The 16,087-nt window shown below is 44.3% G+C and overlaps 3 protein-coding genes across 3 annotated transcripts in view; 2 read left to right on the top strand and 1 right to left on the bottom strand.

Annotated features, from left to right (window-relative positions):
- The window catches only part of antxr1b (ANTXR cell adhesion molecule 1b), a 26,851-nt gene extending 24,102 nt beyond the window's left edge, over positions 1-2,749 (bottom strand). Inside the window, exons 1-2 of the mRNA XM_031578027.1 lie at positions 2,506-2,749; positions 1,917-2,136 (exon numbers count right to left, since the gene is read on the bottom strand). Coding sequence (XP_031433887.1) covers positions 1,917-2,071 — 155 coding nt within the window. The 5' untranslated portion in view covers positions 2,072-2,136; positions 2,506-2,749. The remainder of the gene's footprint in view (positions 1-1,916; positions 2,137-2,505) is intronic.
- Positions 2,750-2,806: 57 nt separating this feature from the next.
- npffr1l1 (neuropeptide FF receptor 1 like 1) lies at positions 2,807-9,255 on the top strand. The gene is made up of 4 exons (XM_012835428.2): positions 2,807-2,892; positions 3,287-3,594; positions 3,733-3,832; positions 8,340-9,255. Exons 2-4 carry the CDS (start codon positions 3,303-3,305, stop codon positions 9,130-9,132), a joined length of 1,185 nt encoding a protein of 394 aa, XP_012690882.2. The 5' UTR covers positions 2,807-2,892; positions 3,287-3,302; the 3' UTR covers positions 9,133-9,255.
- Positions 9,256-15,290: 6,035 nt separating this feature from the next.
- LOC105907038 (bone morphogenetic protein 1-like) overlaps positions 15,291-16,087 on the top strand; it is a 38,204-nt gene continuing 37,407 nt past the window's right edge. Inside the window, exon 1 of the mRNA XM_031578088.2 lies at positions 15,291-15,792. Within this exon, the coding sequence (XP_031433948.1) occupies positions 15,651-15,792 (142 nt within the window). The 5' untranslated portion in view covers positions 15,291-15,650. The remainder of the gene's footprint in view (positions 15,793-16,087) is intronic.

Genomic DNA, 16,087 nt, shown 5'->3' on the forward strand with positions numbered 1-16,087 from the left:
GTAGGTGGGAGCAGAACCAGCAATCACTCTGTAAGCAAGCATAAGTGACTTGAACTTAATGCGAGCAGCTACAGGCAGCCAGTGGAGCTCAATGAGTAGCGGGGTGACGTGTGCCCTCTTCGTTTGGTTGAACACCAGACTTAACTGATTTCCTGTCCCATCTTTTATTCACTCCCCTACCAAACACACACTCTTTCCTTGTTACTCAAAAACTGTATAATAGAATCTGTCTCTTTTATGTCTTCTTTTTTATGTCTCTTAAGTAGACAATCCTTGTCTTTCTTTCCACCTCTTTGTCTCTCTTATGCTCTCTCTATCTCTCTTCATCTGCCTCTTTGTCTCTCTACACTGTCTCTTTCTCACTGCCATTCTCTCTTTTGTTCTCTCGCTCCCTGTAACTCTGGCCCTATCTCTCTCTCTCCCTCTGTCTCTCTTTTACTGTCTATTTGTTACTTTCCCTCCTTTTCTCTCTCTCTGTCTCTCGCTCTCTCTCGTCTCATTTTGCATCAATTTTTGCTCTGATATGAATCCCAGCACAGGCTCTGCTGCCAGCAGCATCTGAGGCTTTGGAACATCTGGACCTGCTGGTGATAGGGTTCTGCCGCTCGCGCACACACACATACTAAGAGGAGAGGAGAGGAGAGGAGAAGAGAGGAAGGGAGAGAAGAAGATTGTAGGGGATAAGAGGGGAGAGGAGAGGACAGGACAGGACAGGAGAGGAGAGGAGAAGAGAGGAAGGAGAAGAGAGGAAGGGAGAGAAGAAGATAGTAGGGGATAAGAGGGGAGAGGAGAGGAGAGGAGAGGAGAGGAGAGGAGAGGAGAGGAGAGGGGAGGAGAGGCAAGGAGATCAGGTCATAATTGCCTTGAGTTATATATATCTCATTATATCCAGGTACACTTCATCTGTGCGACACACCACTTACTGCAAAGGAGTAAGGAGACCTCTACATGGTTGCATCGCCGACCTGAGTGCTTGCATAATATTAAAGTGATCCTACTTTTGGATGCTTCTTTGTTATTGCAGGGAAAACTCTTGGCTGTTATTGAGCCGTTCTGTATTGCATAATACACTGATGTGAAGTTTACCATATTTCCACTCTCTCGCAGCTGTGTGGGCATTTTATGGTAAGTGTTCCCATACGCTTCAGCTGACTAATAAAAACTAGCGCAATTAACTAACTCTCACCACAATTTGTGTCTGTTTTTTTGGGGGGGGTGTGGGGGGCGGTGTTTGGTGCCTCCTTAATCCTCTGAATTTATAGTTTTGGACATGTAGACGTCATCAGTCATCACCCTTTATAGGTCAAATGTGTAAATGTCAAAAACAAATACTGCCTTATAAGGCCTAAAGCTTAAGCATCAACAGCTTAACCCACAACAGTCATTCCACGGTGGAATAGACTAAACAGTATCAATAAAACAGAGCATAGCTAAATAGAACAGAATAGAATAGAATACTTTTTCAGGGAATATATGACATGAACATACAGGCACACACAAGATTTTGGTAAATGAGGAAGAGAAGAGAAGAGAAAAGAAGGGAAGAGAAGAGAAAAGAAGAGCAGAGAAGAGGAGAGAAAAGTACAGGGAATGTGTGACTGTTAATGTAAAGACAGTGGCACACCCAAGCTTTTAGTGACTTTGATTGTCTTCACATCTGTCTGGCTCATCCAAGCCAACTGAAAACCCCTGAGTGGCAGATTCACTGACCTATTACCCTCAAGTTACTCGGTCTAGAGCACTTCTAATTTATGCAAAGCGAACCTCAATGCACAGGGCAGTTCAGAGACATCCATCCATCTGTCCCAGTGTGGTCTTAACTGAACTACGAGTCTCCTTCAAATCAATTAAACTGCTCCACAGCCCAGGCTTGCCTGTCCTACTGGTAAATGGAGGCATGCAGGTTTGACACTCACTTGTCCAAGACGAAGTAGAGATCAAATCCCCCGTAGCAGGATGAGCCAGGCTCCCTCTGCTCCAGGTACTGACCCGCGCAGCCTGACGCCAGCACGGCCACCAGAACACACAGTTCCATCACGCATCTGGCCCTGTCCGACCACAACACCGGCATCCTTCCAGTTCGCCGCAGAAAAACAGCCCAGGAGCACGGCTTCAGGTTTGGATAAACTCCCACAACTGAGGACGAAGAAGGGATAAGACAAAACAGAAAGTTTTGCCTTCTCTCTGGTGAGGTGTTAGTTCAGAGCAGGCTTACGGTATGCATGCAGCAGTGGCAGCTTTGGGCACCTGGGAAGCCTGCTCCCACTGAACGCTGTCCCATCACAACAGCCCAGCTGTGCTGAGGGGCGGACTGTGAATTTGCAGCAGATAGTTACTCCCTCTCTCCAAATCTAGCTCACGCACAGGGGAGGGGAGGTGGCAGGGTATGTGTGTGTGTGTGTGTGTGTGTGTGTGTGTGTGTGTGTGTGAGAGAGAGAAAGTGAGTAAGCGAGTGACTGAGTGAGATAGAGAATGAGTAGCACAGACAAACGTTGGCTATTGTACCTCTTGAGCGCTACCGCCACTTCGTGGAAAACCAGATTCTTCACGACAGCGGGAAAGGCAGCTTCTCCTTCGATGCTATGCTTTCCATTGATTTTGAAGACCACTGGATTTTTCCCACCATTTACACACAGCGTACCGGAATGGCTGAAGTTCCCAGTGCTCATCAAGTTTGCGTCTCTTTTGAAGAGGCATCTGAGATCATAAAGATCGTTAAAGCTGTTCCAACACACACTGCCTTGGATGGCTCAGAAGGGAAGCGTTTAGAACAACGCGCAACAGGCAGGAACTATGTTTGGAAGTACGATTCATCTGTTTGAAAGGACACAAACGCGGGCTAGTGACAATTATTTCTGCGTGTGAGTGAGTGACAGTGAGTCACACACACAGGTAAGATACAAATGAATTAAAACATTATAATTTAAAACATATTTAATTTGCCAGTGCGACAAATTGTTTGTTGAATGTTTGTTTTAGAAAAACAAAATCGCGGCTGTCAGAAGACTAAGGCAGCAATTAATCTTCTCTGATAATAAATGTTTTATTTGCCTTTGAGACACAGGGGAGTTATGTACCTAAATTATAAAATAAATGTGATTATAATCCGTTACAGTTACTGAGAAAACAATGTATAATTAAATTGCAGTTACTAATGTTACAAAATGTTGGTGCAAAGGGGTTACGTCTGAATGTATTCTTTTCGGTAAAAAGCTTTAAAGCTTATGTTAAACCCTGTTACTTAAATACCAATATTATTCAACAAAAAAAAATGTTTATTTTACAGGGTCTACGTACAGAAAATGGCCTTGTTAGATGGATCTACTTTTAATAATACCACAGACACGGCAATGGACAACCGCACAATCTTGCCCTATTATCGACATTCAACAGCTATGGCTCTGAGTTACATCCTGTCTTATATTCTTGTACTTCTTCTTTGTGTTGGCGGCAATGGACTTGTCTGCCTTGTTGTACTCCGTAACCGCAACATGCGTTCCGTGACCAACCTGTTCATTTTAAACTTGGCCATTAGCGATCTACTCGTTGGAGTGTTCTGTGTACCTACCACTTTGATTGACAGCCTCATTTCAGGTGAGCACCTCATGATTGACCTTGGTCACCAATTTGTCGATTAAATTGCTTGATTGGCCCTGTGCCTACTGTGCCAGTCTGCAGGTGAAGTATGTGTCCTGACAATGCTATCGTTTGAACATCCCTCTCCAAACACAGGCTGGCCGTTTGACCAGATGACATGCACCATGAGCAACTTGATTCAGGGGATGTCTGTCTCAGCCTCCGTTTTCACGCTTGTGGCTATAGCAGTTGACAGGTATGTTTTTTTATTATCTCCGGCTGCAACTGAAGGAGTTTCTCCCAGCACACAGGCAACATAAACATTAAATGCAGCTAATATAACAAATTGCACATGCATGGCTTAAAAGTGAAGATGTATCTGTTATTTCAGTATTTTCTTGTAAGATATTGTTTCAGACACTGCAGAGAAACAATGCATTCATCAATCCTTCGGGATTTTCCGATCTCGCAATTTTGTACATTCGTGCAAATTCAAGGATTCCCCGCAATTGCGAGATGCAAAAAAGTGTATCAAAAAATTAGAAAAGTGACAAAAACGTCTTTGGAGACCTAATGTATTTTTAAATGCATGTTGGACAGCAAGTATGCCAGTTTGTTTTAGTTGCATTGGCACTGTTCTCAACTAATTAATGTTGTTAAAACAATGTGTGAATTATGTCTGACAGTCATACAAATTACTTCATTTAGTTATGCAAATGGTGAATTTGGTTAAATGCATGCATCTGGGCCATTCATTTGTAAACTTAATTATCACATGCAAAGTATAGTTTATACGCCATTATTGCAAACACTACCATACTGTGGTATGTCTGAGCATTTTGATGGTTTTGCTTTCAGACAAAGGACTTTGAATTCTTTACTTATGAAACATTAGTGAAAGGATTAGAGTGAACTATGGTCATGGGAAGGTGATTTAAAGTGTTACAGCTGCAGAGCCAGTTGATTAGAAGTAAAGCCCGAATTATAGATCTGCGTCGGTGTCCGTCCGTTTTACGGATGGGCGGGGAAACAGATTCGGACGGATTCGGACGTACTGTTTTTGATTTATACTTCTTCGACGGCTGTGGGTGTTGAAAACAATTCACCGCCAGAACAGTGGGTGGAGCAGCGGTTGTTTGGTCACAGACAAGCTACTACGCGACCTCTTTGAGTGATAGAATTCGTCAATTGTTTATCTCCCTCCTCCCAGCCGTCACGTCATCAAGAGCAACAGGTGTAGTCACATGGGTCTTTGAGACACACTACATTACAACGAATAGTCTGTCTAACGCTATATATTCACTTGAAAAGGCAAACTTATCTCCATCATGGTAGGTATTATTTGTGTGAAAAATAGTAGCAATCTATAACAAAATGATATGCTTATCTTACATACACTATAGAAACTATTAAAAACGATTCAATGAAATGAATACTATCTCATTTTCTTTGGTATTTTTTGTCATATTCAGATTTGTAATGATGATTGCTGGGTAATATGTATGCTGTTGTCCAATGTCAAGTCTCTATTTGATCATGTGACGAGACGATATGATAGTTTAGGCGCAACATCTGAACGTCAAGACCAACAAGCTGACTGGGCAAATAAATATCTGTGACAACGTGATTACAGGAGGCAAACTGGTATCAGGGAAGAAGTTAAAAATAAACTGTCATCTGGAGAGTTTAAAAGAATACAAAACGAGGGGGAATCTACTGTATGGAGATATTTCAAACATAAGCGTGATAAGGCATTGAACATTCCATATTTAAATATCTTAATAAGTAGTCAAGTCAACGTGTCTGCCTCACGTGATGGAGAAGTTCGTTTTTGAGACTAAAATAAATCACATTTAGGATAATAGCCTTCTTGTGTGCGGGGATATTTTTTATGTCCTAGCTGTGACAACGCGATTACAGGAGGCAAACTGGTATCAGGGAATAAGTTAAAAAATAAACTGTCATCTGGAGAGTTTAAAACAATACAAAACGAGGGGGAATCTACTGTATGGAGATATTTCTGCTTAGTAGTCAAGGCATTGAACATTCCATATTTAAATATCTTAATAAGTAGTCAAGTAAACGTGTTTGCTTCACATGCTTCTCCCCTGTACAAAAGCGTCGGCTAAATGTAAATGGATTAGACCTCGATTGTTGGACTATGTAGATCGTTTTATAACGAACTTTGTGCACTTAAAGTTTTTAAAAAAAGAAACTGTCATCTGGAGAGTTTAAAACGACACTCGAGGGGAAATTTACTGTAGGCCTATGGAGATATTTCTGTCGGATGGCATCATATTCTATGCGGATTCTAATGAGGCTGTTTGATATGTCCAATGTAAGAAGTGTGAAGCTTTAATGAAATATGATTGATGCCATCCTCTTTCTCCACAACATGGATTAAACATCGATGGTTGGACTATGTAGATACTTTTATAAGGAATGTGTCCGTGTACTTACATGTTTTATTCGCGCCTCTTCTGGTGTAGCATATAACGTGAGTTTTATTTAGGCATATCAGATGCATAGCGTGTGTAATGTGTAGGCCATTTCATTCCGTTCTTGCAATGTGAATAATTCATTTCAATATGCTTATATCCCTTTTGTGCGCGCTTGTGCGTTTAACGGGGCTTGTTTGTGTGAGCCAGTGCATTTATCATTCATCTGTTGATGCTCGAGTTTAATAAAGGCAGGCTATTCTTAAGAAACGTATGTAAATGTGTCAGTAGTATGAACAGTTGAGACATTGACTCATTGGGGTTCGGACTAAATATTTTACTTGCTGTCGGGCTGGGGTAGGGCTGGGACAAGTCAGCGCGATAAGGCATTGAACATTCCATATTTAACTTGGCATAGTCGCCCCATAATGCCGTGCGGCGGGCACATACTTTTCTCGATGTGATGCAGCGCATAGACATATATACATGTCTATGATGCAACGCCCAACGATGTTCTTTAACAATGTTCCTTACTGTTCTAATTGCATGTCGTTGTTCTGTGTTGGGACGGAGTTTATACAGGTGTGTGACGGTAGCACAGTCTGTTCGTGATAACTTGTAGCAGGTCATAAAGCCCGTGCCATTTTGACATTGTATTGTGTTTAGTGTTTAATTAAAAGCCATAACAAATATTCCACACTTCCGTGATTTGTTACAATATCTTAATAAGTAGTGAAGTCAACATGGATTCTATGGATTAAATTCATTTATTGACACATCTTTTCAGGACGGCCACAGCGCTTTAAAACGACGTGTTTATAAGTTACATTATTCAAAGATGGTAGATAAAAGGCGAGATAATCGCCAGGTGTAATAAGCCTACTTTCTCATTATGTGTGTGTGTTAGGGTTTGTAATGCAATGGTGTTGGCTGCAAGTTAACTCCACTTCACGTTAAGGTTAGCTTTTGTATATGAGCATTCATTTCAACTGTTCCATCATCTGAAATATCACGGTGTTGAAAAACAAACCTTTGATCTAAACAGAATATTCAGTATGGAATGGGAATATTTCAGAGCAGGGCTATCTTTTATCACGTTTGACAAATATGCTCCGATTGCTGTGATGTCTCCTGTGAGAATGGGATAGTATTCTCTCCTATGAATTCGCGGTCATTTGAGCGTCCTTATAAGTGTTTCAGAAATATCTTCAGACCTCTTCTGTTATGTTTGTTCATAATCAACTAGAAGAAGCTTGTGAGACGGTCTACAGGCTATTCATAAAAAACATACGTAAATGTGTCATTAGTATGGACAGTTGAGACATTGACTATGTCTGGTTGGATTCCGACAATATATTTGAATGGCTGTCTGGCTCGGGCACTACTCTGTCGGACGCAGGCCGGGCTCGGACAGAAATATTCGGCTGATCCACACTCTATAACAGAATAGGAACAGATAGGGAATGAAACAGGAAATGTGAGATTCCGGAAATGATGTCGTTAGGAAATGATTTCGTTAGCGGACCAATCACAGCCAAGGGGGTATCCGTCGCTATCCGTTCGTATCCGAAAAAGTTACAAAAATCGAGAGGTGCACGTCGGTGTCCGTCCAGCTCTCCGAAGGGCTCGGATGGGCTCGGATGGGCGTTCCACCACGGGGAAGGGTGTTGCCAAGGCGTGGCTATGTGTCCGGATGGACACCGACGCAGATCTATAATTCGGGCTTAACAGCTGCATCTGAAACAAACATCTATATTATCAAATGAACTGGGTGTCATCATCAGAGTACTTCCTCCGACCTAATTTCTTTCCCAACAGGAACACTTCTGAACACACTGCACTCCTTCTCTGAGTTGTAGCCCCATATGTGTGTCTTCACAGCACCACCTAAAGGCTCTCTTAGGAACATTTAGGAAAAACTGAAGGGAAGTCATGTGACCGCAAGGCAACACTTTGAATGTATATAAATTGCTTTGTGGTCATTATCATCAAAGTCAAAGGCACAGGCCTTGATTCTGGCGAATGGTTGTGGATATCTGAGGTGAACAGCCAGTCAAATTATACCCCTCCCTTCTCTGCTGCAGAAGCAAACTGTTGGTTGGAAAGAAGAGTGTATGACTGGGTCTGAGCCACTTTGTTTGTTACAGAGCCAGGACAGTTTACGAACACCTGCATTTTTTTGTTTGCACACATTGGACGGACAGCTAGAGGAGAATTTTGCTGAAATCCACGTAAAGTGTGATGGATTGCAATCAAGGACTTCACCTTTAAGGTCTTAGGGCTTTGACCGTCTGCATAAACGTGCTTTCTGTGCCCCTTCTGCAGGTTCACGGGTATTGTGTACCCCTTCAGACACCGTACGCGCCCTGTCACCGCTCTCTTCGCCATTTTCTTCATCTGGCTACTGGCCTTTGCCGTGATCTTTCCTTCGGCCACCACACTGACCGTAACGCACTACGACAATGCCTACATGGAGCAGGGTAACCATACCTACCCGCTGTTCGTGTGCTACGAGGACTGGTCGCAGCCGGAGATGCGCCGCGTCTACACCACTGTCATCTTCGTGCACGTGTACCTGGCACCGCTGGCACTCATCAGCGTCATGTACGGCTGCATCGCCACCAAGCTCTCCGTCAAGCTGCATGAGACGGGGCTGGCCGAGACGCGACGGATGCGCTCACGGAGACGCATCAAGGTCATCAAGATGCTCATCATGGTGGCCGTGCTCTTCATGGTGTCCTGGCTGCCGCTGTGGACCCTCTGGCTGCTGGCCGACTACCAGGACCTGGACCCCCAGCAGATCGACTTCCTCAGCAACTACCTGTTCCCAGTGGCTCACTGGCTGGCCTTTTCCAACAGCGGTATCAACCCCATCATCTACGGCTTCTTCAATGAGAACTTCCGCCGTGGTTTCCAGGCCGCCGTGGCCTGCCGCTCCTGCACCAACCTGGGCGTGGTCGTGCGCCCTGCTCGCTTCATCATGCCGCCCCCCAACAAGGTGTCCCACGAGGGCTCAAAGAATGTCCACTACTCCCAGCACACGCCCATTGGCATCCAGCTGCAGGACTTCAACCGGGTGGGGCTGAACAACCGGGTGATGGGTGCATGGGTGGAGTGATCGGCCACCAGGGGGCACTAGCACAGGGACAAGGAAGGAGGAAGTCCCAGCTGGGCCACAACACCCCACACACCTGTCTATCCCACACACCTGTCTATCCCACACACCTGTCTATCCCACACACCTGTCTATCCCACTCTGACCCCACACACCTGTCTATCCCACACACCTGTCTATCCCACTCTGACCCCACACACCTGTCTATCCCACTCTTACCCCACACACCTGTCTATCCCACTCTGACGCCACACAGAGGCGCTTCAGTACCTGGCTCAGGTGTGATGTCACTTCAAAGCAGGGGCAGTGCAGCACAGACAGGCAGTCCAGAACACATCACGCTCCAACCAGCCACACTGGGGACATGCGAGTCGTCCCACTGCACAGAGCTACTGCAAAGGATGCTGAGAAGTAGATTGGAATAATAAATTCATCTCAGCTGGTGCAAAGCTGGGTATAATGGAAGCAGCAAAGCCGTGATCGAGAAAACCTTCAATGTCAAATATGCCTAGGGTTGTAAGCAGCAGGGTGGCAACTCGTGGTGGCAGCGGTTATGGAGTCAGATCCTGAAATCTGACAGAAATACTGTATGTCCCTGTTAGGATTCAGATAAACATAGATGCAAAAAGGGTCTCAAGGTGGTTACATGTGGTGAATCAGCCCTTAACTGTCTGGTTGTGATAGGCCTGCTGTTAATGGTCTTGGGAGGTATATTATTTATTCCTTGTGTTATTTATTAATTTACCTGTTTGTTTGTTTATTTTCTCAGGAGGCCAACTGATTCATTTAGATTAGTGGAAGGGGTGGAGGTGGTTCTCTGAGATTCAGTTGTATGCATAGGTTTGGGTATCCCTTGGTAAAAGTTATAATGAGCAAAATAAAAAAGCTGTAGAAGACAGACATTCAAATGCAGCTTTTCTTCAAATGTTACTTATGTATCTCAAGCTACTTTTTACCTTAAAAAACAGTCATTGTGGCTTGTAATTATGACTTGTAAACGTGACTTGTAAACCGTGACTTGTGGCTTGTACCCAATGGTGCCTAAACTTTTACACACAACGTTATGTTGCTCCGCTTATAAGATAAGATGATATGATATGATCTGGTGTTTTATCACTGAAATGTCCTCATGTTATTGTCATCCAGCAGGAAAAGGTTTGTATCCAAGCCTGTTTCCTCCAAGGGAAACATTATCCCTTAAAGGGACTTTTCAACCTGGGCCCTATTTTTAGGTCTCTGACGTAGCACCTCATTCAGTGCCTGTGGTGTTGGAGTGGGCACTCACTTCTTTAAATGTGTCCTCTTCAGCACCCCACGGTAGGCCAATCAACTACAGGCACTGAATGTGGTACTAAGTGAGAGACCGGATGATCGAGGCTGTAAAACACTGACAGTACAAAAATTCATATTCTACAGTTTCTTTAAAGTTATTGGGGTAAACAGACACAGGTGTATCTCCTTTGCATGTTGTTGGACCCTTATAATAACATTTACAAGCCTGTCAGTAGCTAACACAAGTGGTTTACTTTGAAGTGCCTGCTTGCTCCATAGGATTGCGATGTATTGCCGTTTTGTGGTTGCCAGTTTTAGCATTCTAACTAAATACTGGACCGATTTCGATTGTTGTTTTTGTTTTTAAAAATAAGGCTTAAAAAAAGGCTAAAAATAGGGCCCAGGTTAAAATAAAATTTCCCTTTAAGCCTAGTCTGGGTTCCTTTCCCCAAGGTGGCAGGCCCGATCAGAGCCCCATCTGAACATTACCCTGAACTAGATTCATACCCAATCGTACCCCTTACTCAGGCGTAGCCATACGGGTGCTGCAAGTATGTGGTTTAGTGAAAAATGTGGATTAGGTAACTCAGAGTAGATGGTAAACCTCCTAATAGAAGAGCGCTATGGCTTTGTTCTGCTAGAAGAATTAAGTCATTGGGCTCTTCTATTAGGAGGTTTACAATTTACACTGAGTTAATTTACCCAGGTTAGTCACTAAACCACATACTTGGAATAACCCCAACCCCCTGCCAGGTAGAGGGGTGGATTGGTTGACATTCACTTTCAATGCACTTTTAGTCCATATTTTGGCTCCGCAAGATTACCCTAATCCAGGTTGGTACCCTGGAAGGGGATATTGTACCCCACCCATGTATAGCATGCCATAATGAGGAGGGTCTAAATTAGTGAGCAGTTTAAGTGCTCGCATACTCTGACCAGGGCCACACCTGTTAGCTGTTTGGTTTAGCTCCCTACATACTAACACAAGGATCTTAACATCTCATGCCATTATTGGGAAAGCTCAGCTGCTTGCATGACATTTGGTAATGACTTGTATTGCTCAGGTGATGTTTTTGTTTCTTTGTCGATATTTTCTTTGGAGTTGTTTGCTTTTTTGTCGTTCTCTGCACTCTTGCGTAGACACTTGTTGAATTGCTGCTTCAAGCCAAAGGAATGTATTCTTGACCAAACTTTGTTGTACTTAGTGATGTCTCTACTGACTGTAATCATGGTGACGCCAGCAGAGAGAACCTCTGAGTTTACCTGAGGGAAAGAAAGTAGGCTACTCTACAGAGATGTTCGATCATACTGTAGCATGCCAGAATGTTGCTGTGTATATGATGTACAGTAGCCTGACGAGGTTATACTCATAATTCTAGTCAGAATATGAGTCTGATACCGCTCCATTGGGCTGTGATTATGGGGCGTGTTTCAACCGAACCAGGAGAAAAAATCCCTCTTCGCTCAATTGGTTACCTACAACCAATCAGAGCAACGTAGTATGTGACCAGGGCCAGCTGATAAATTAAACTTTTACTGGATCCCGTAGGAAGGAAGGCAAAAACATCTTTTCGATTGACAAATGCCTTGATCGCGTTTCTCTGTTCCTCTTTCAAAATGAATGCACTGTCAATGTCTAAATGGACTCGAATCTATACATTTCAGCTCTCCAGCGGCAGCCATGTTTGTTGAAAACGAATTCAACCCGTGTGTTGGTGACGTGGTTGATTACGTTACGGTTGATCTGTCCATCATCGTATAAAGCCCGCCCTAGCAATTTGATTGGTAAAGGTCGGGCATAATTTCTCCCCAATGGAGCGATGCCAGACCGAACTTCCCGACTTCAAATGTTGTGGGCGGGGCTAAGTTCGGTCTGGTATCCAGGCTAGATGTACCGTGTAGTTCCCGTGATTCTGTATGTTCCATATCAATGTTACTTCTGTGATTATTGTTCAAATTTAGAATGTGGCCGTGTTGTGCTGTTTAATTCTGTTGCCATTTAGTCCGTGTGTTATGTGTAATGCCCTGGTGTAGTTTTCCTCGTGCATTAGCTTCTTTGTCTACCCTTGCCCTGTACATTGAGTCTGCGTGTAAGATGTCCCGGCCATTCTGTTCATTCTGTGAGTTTAAACTGCTGTTTACAGTGAAAATTGTGGTACTTCAAAATGTGTTAACTGTAGTAGAACATTAAAGATAAAGTTTTCATGTTTTTACACATCTAATGCTGTTTCCGTGTGCTTTCATCTCTCAAGAGAAAATATGACTTAATCACCTGAAGGTCTAGTTTAAAATTGCCTCACAAAAAAAAAACAAGTTAAATGAGATTTGAGAGTTAACTTAATAGCTTTTCGCCTCAGGTGAAGTTTTATTTACATTGACAAGGTGTTAATCTTGCTGCGGACACATCAAGCCAAAGGAATGTGTTCTTGACCAAACATTTGTTGAACTTAGTTGACCTAGTGTCTCTAATGATCGTGGTAACGACTGCCGAGAGAAAACCTCTGAGTTTACCTGAGGGAAGGAATGTAGGCTACTCCACAGATGTGTGATGTAGTTCCCGAGATGGTGGTGGAGATGGCACAGCATGACATATCTGCAAACTCATCCCCAAAGGCTAGTGCAGTGGGAGAGAGCAAGGTGGTGCCTAGAGGACAACATGACTGGAAGAAAAGGCTAAATTGATAAGGGGGTTGGCCCTGCCTCCAGCGGTGCGCCAGCGGAAACGATGATGGCTGACGAGCACTGCTACCGGTGTGACAGGCCTGATCATGTGGCCCACGATTGCCGAACTCCAGAGCTGCCAGAGCCAGCCAACCGCAGGGAAGCGACGGCGGAGCAGTGCAGTGAGGGGACCGCCGCCCTAGTCTCCAGCCCCTCTTCTCCAAGGTCGATGCACGCACCACAAATGCCACTATAAAGGACTGTGCTTGAACTGTTAGCTTGATGGCCAATCCGGGCCTTAGTGGACATGGGGGGGCCACCGTCTCCATAGTGTGACCTTGTATCCTTCCGGACACCACTGGCTCACTCCCAGCAGTGTGGGCACCAACCACCACTCAGCTGATGACCGTGACCTGGGAAAAGGTTGGCGAAGTGGGAAGAAGCCACTGCGAGTCCATGTTGGAGGCCAGGAGCTGATGCATGAGTTCTGGCTTGCTAATATCCATGACCCTTACCTTGACCTGGATCTTCTGGCCTGCTGTGTAGCCATCACCCTCAGCACGGAGATTGTGGCACTCCAATTCGGTCGTGGGGAGGAGAGTGGATCCGAGGACCAGCGAACTGGCCATCAAGCTACAGCATCAGCATAAGGTCCGGGTTTATTGTCTTGAGCATAACAAGGGGGTCTCTCCCAAGTTAGTGAGCCAGTGGGTTGGGCCATGTATTGTGTTAGCGAAACTGTTTGATGTTGTGTATAGGGTACAGCTAGTTAGGCAACAGCGATTGGTGGTTCTCCACCAAGACAGACTAGCACCCCTCCTCCCCTGGCTCACTCAGATGCGAACAGAGACTGAGACAGCGCCATCTTCCCCCCATCCCCAAGTGTCCAAGGGGTGCTCCCAGCGTAGGCGACAACTTCCCCAACACTTGAGAGACTTTGTGTTGCAAGCCTGAGTCACTGGGGACAATTGAGTAGCTTGGTGGGGGCTATGTAGCGTGCCAGCGTGTTGTGTGTAGTAATATTTTTGTATTTGGTGGACATGGATTAACTCATGGAGGTATGAATGTCCTCACTCAAACTGGCTGACTGCTGAGAGGTAGGTTGTAACCAAGATGAATTGACTTCACCCCAATTATCCCAGGAAATGTAAGTGGTGCCAAGAATGCAACAACTTCTGATTGAGTAAAGGTAAGAGGATGGAGATAGTTCTAATTGGCCATAAGGAATAGCTGAACACAAGAAAGTGGGAGGAACTAGGTTCCTTTAAAAAAGACTGACTGGCCATTCATACTTGGAGATCATCCATGGATCATCTTCTGTTGTGGCTTAATGACTACAATCAAACTTCAGATCTACACATCCAGCCTCTTGACTTCTGATCACAAAATTGCAAGGAAGTTGCTCTTCTCCGCAACATGTGTTTCCATGGTTGCACGTGGTGTAATGCAGTTCCCATGACTCTTTGTGTTCCATGTAAATCTTATTCTGTGATGTTGTTTGAATTTAGAATGTGCTTGTGTTGGCGTGTAATTCTGTTTAGCCATTTAGTCTGTGTGCCCTGGTGTAGTTTTTCTTGTGTATTAGCTAGCGTCTTTGTTCATTGTGTCTGGGTATAAGATCCCTGCCTATTCTGTAGTAGTCCTAAAAGCTGTGTGAGCATAATAAATTGCAAGACATCAGGGACAAGCCTCTAAGGTACTTCGTCATTATGATACATTTCATCTAGTTTTGGTTTCTGTCTCACCCCACTGTGCATGTTGATGTGTTTAAACTGCTGTTTACAGTGAAAAGTGTGGTACTTCAGATGGTGTGTGCTAACTGTAGAGCATTAAAGATAAAGATGTAATGCTGTCTCTGTGTGCTTTCATCTCTCCATAGAGAATATTTCATGATCACGTATAGGCCTAGTTTAAAGTTACTTCTCAAAAAAGTCTAATCAGATAGTTTACTTCAAATACCTCCTGGTGGTATAAAAACCCATTTTATTTACATTGGCAAGGTGTTAACTTTGCTTCAGACTTTGCTCCAGGCAATGATTCCTCATTATTCCCATTGCTTTTAAGGTACACTTAAAATGTGCACATTTTGCACATGCACATTTCTCTGAGAGGTAATGCAGATAGCTTGACTTTATGGACCATGATGTTTTGTACACATCGACCTTTAGGCTATTGCTACGCAATCCAACCACCATGTGGTAGCGGCTCACAAAACACTCCTGATTCCAGCGTGTGGCCCGGGTGTTGTTGCTCTGTCGGTAGGCTACTGCGCTTCCATGTAACCGGATTGTTGTAGGAAACATTGATGAGGCGAACTTTTTCAGAGGGGAAGCCGGCGGATGTATGTACCTTAATCAACGTGCACGACCTTCCCTCTGCTAAGTTTGTAGGCTATGCTCTGTTGTTGGCCCGAGTCCCGGGTATGTGAGCGAATCACTGCCCCCGAATAAAGACACTGAGAGGCAACGCTCAGTTGTAAAACCCGCCCTCCCCTAAGTTCTCATTCCTACTAAGTCCTCCCCCAATTCTACTTCTCCGTTGCCTGAGAATTTTTAGTTTGACACATCCACTCACCCCATCCCAGAAACATGGGTCCGCTAAGGAGGTGGTTAATTCTGCTATCAAGCCTTCGTCTGTTACTGACGATTGCAGTGGAGGTGGAGACGAGTTACTATGTTGACCCCGCAGAAACCGCAGACACAATCAACTACAAGGACCCATGCAAAGCTGGTAATGTCAACTCATCCTCATTGTTTTGCGACTGTATCTCGGCAAAGATCCCACACAGTGTTACTCGTCTTTTGTTATCCTGTTTTGTCGTGCATCTTCCTCCATCAGCAGGTTGATGACGGACACGGGGTGTGGATGGTCTATAAAGTTGCAAACCCATTTGAGCTGTAGCACTCGGACTAACATTTCATAGTAACAGGTCTGAAACATGCCACGTACGTAAAGCAGTATAAAATAGAGTTGCCATGAGCGTAAAATAAACTTCTGAGGATACATCCCTGTCCAATAGTCTAAC

The sequence above is a fragment of the Clupea harengus genome, chromosome 12, assembly GCF_900700415.2.
Source record: "Clupea harengus chromosome 12, Ch_v2.0.2, whole genome shotgun sequence".
NCBI classification, from domain to species: Eukaryota; Metazoa; Chordata; class Actinopteri; order Clupeiformes; family Clupeidae; genus Clupea; species Clupea harengus.

Bases quoted from the DNA above. Each gene is read 5' to 3' on its own strand.
- npffr1l1 (XM_012835428.2), top strand. From the start codon at position 3,303: ATGGCCTTGTTAGATGGATCTACTTTTAATAATACCACAGACACGGCA. The intron at 3,595-3,732 runs GTGAGCACCTCA...CTCCAAACACAG, and splicing joins GATTGACAGCCTCATTTCAG to GCTGGCCGTTTGACCAGATG. The intron at 3,833-8,339 runs GTATGTTTTTTT...CCCCTTCTGCAG, and splicing joins GTGGCTATAGCAGTTGACAG to GTTCACGGGTATTGTGTACC.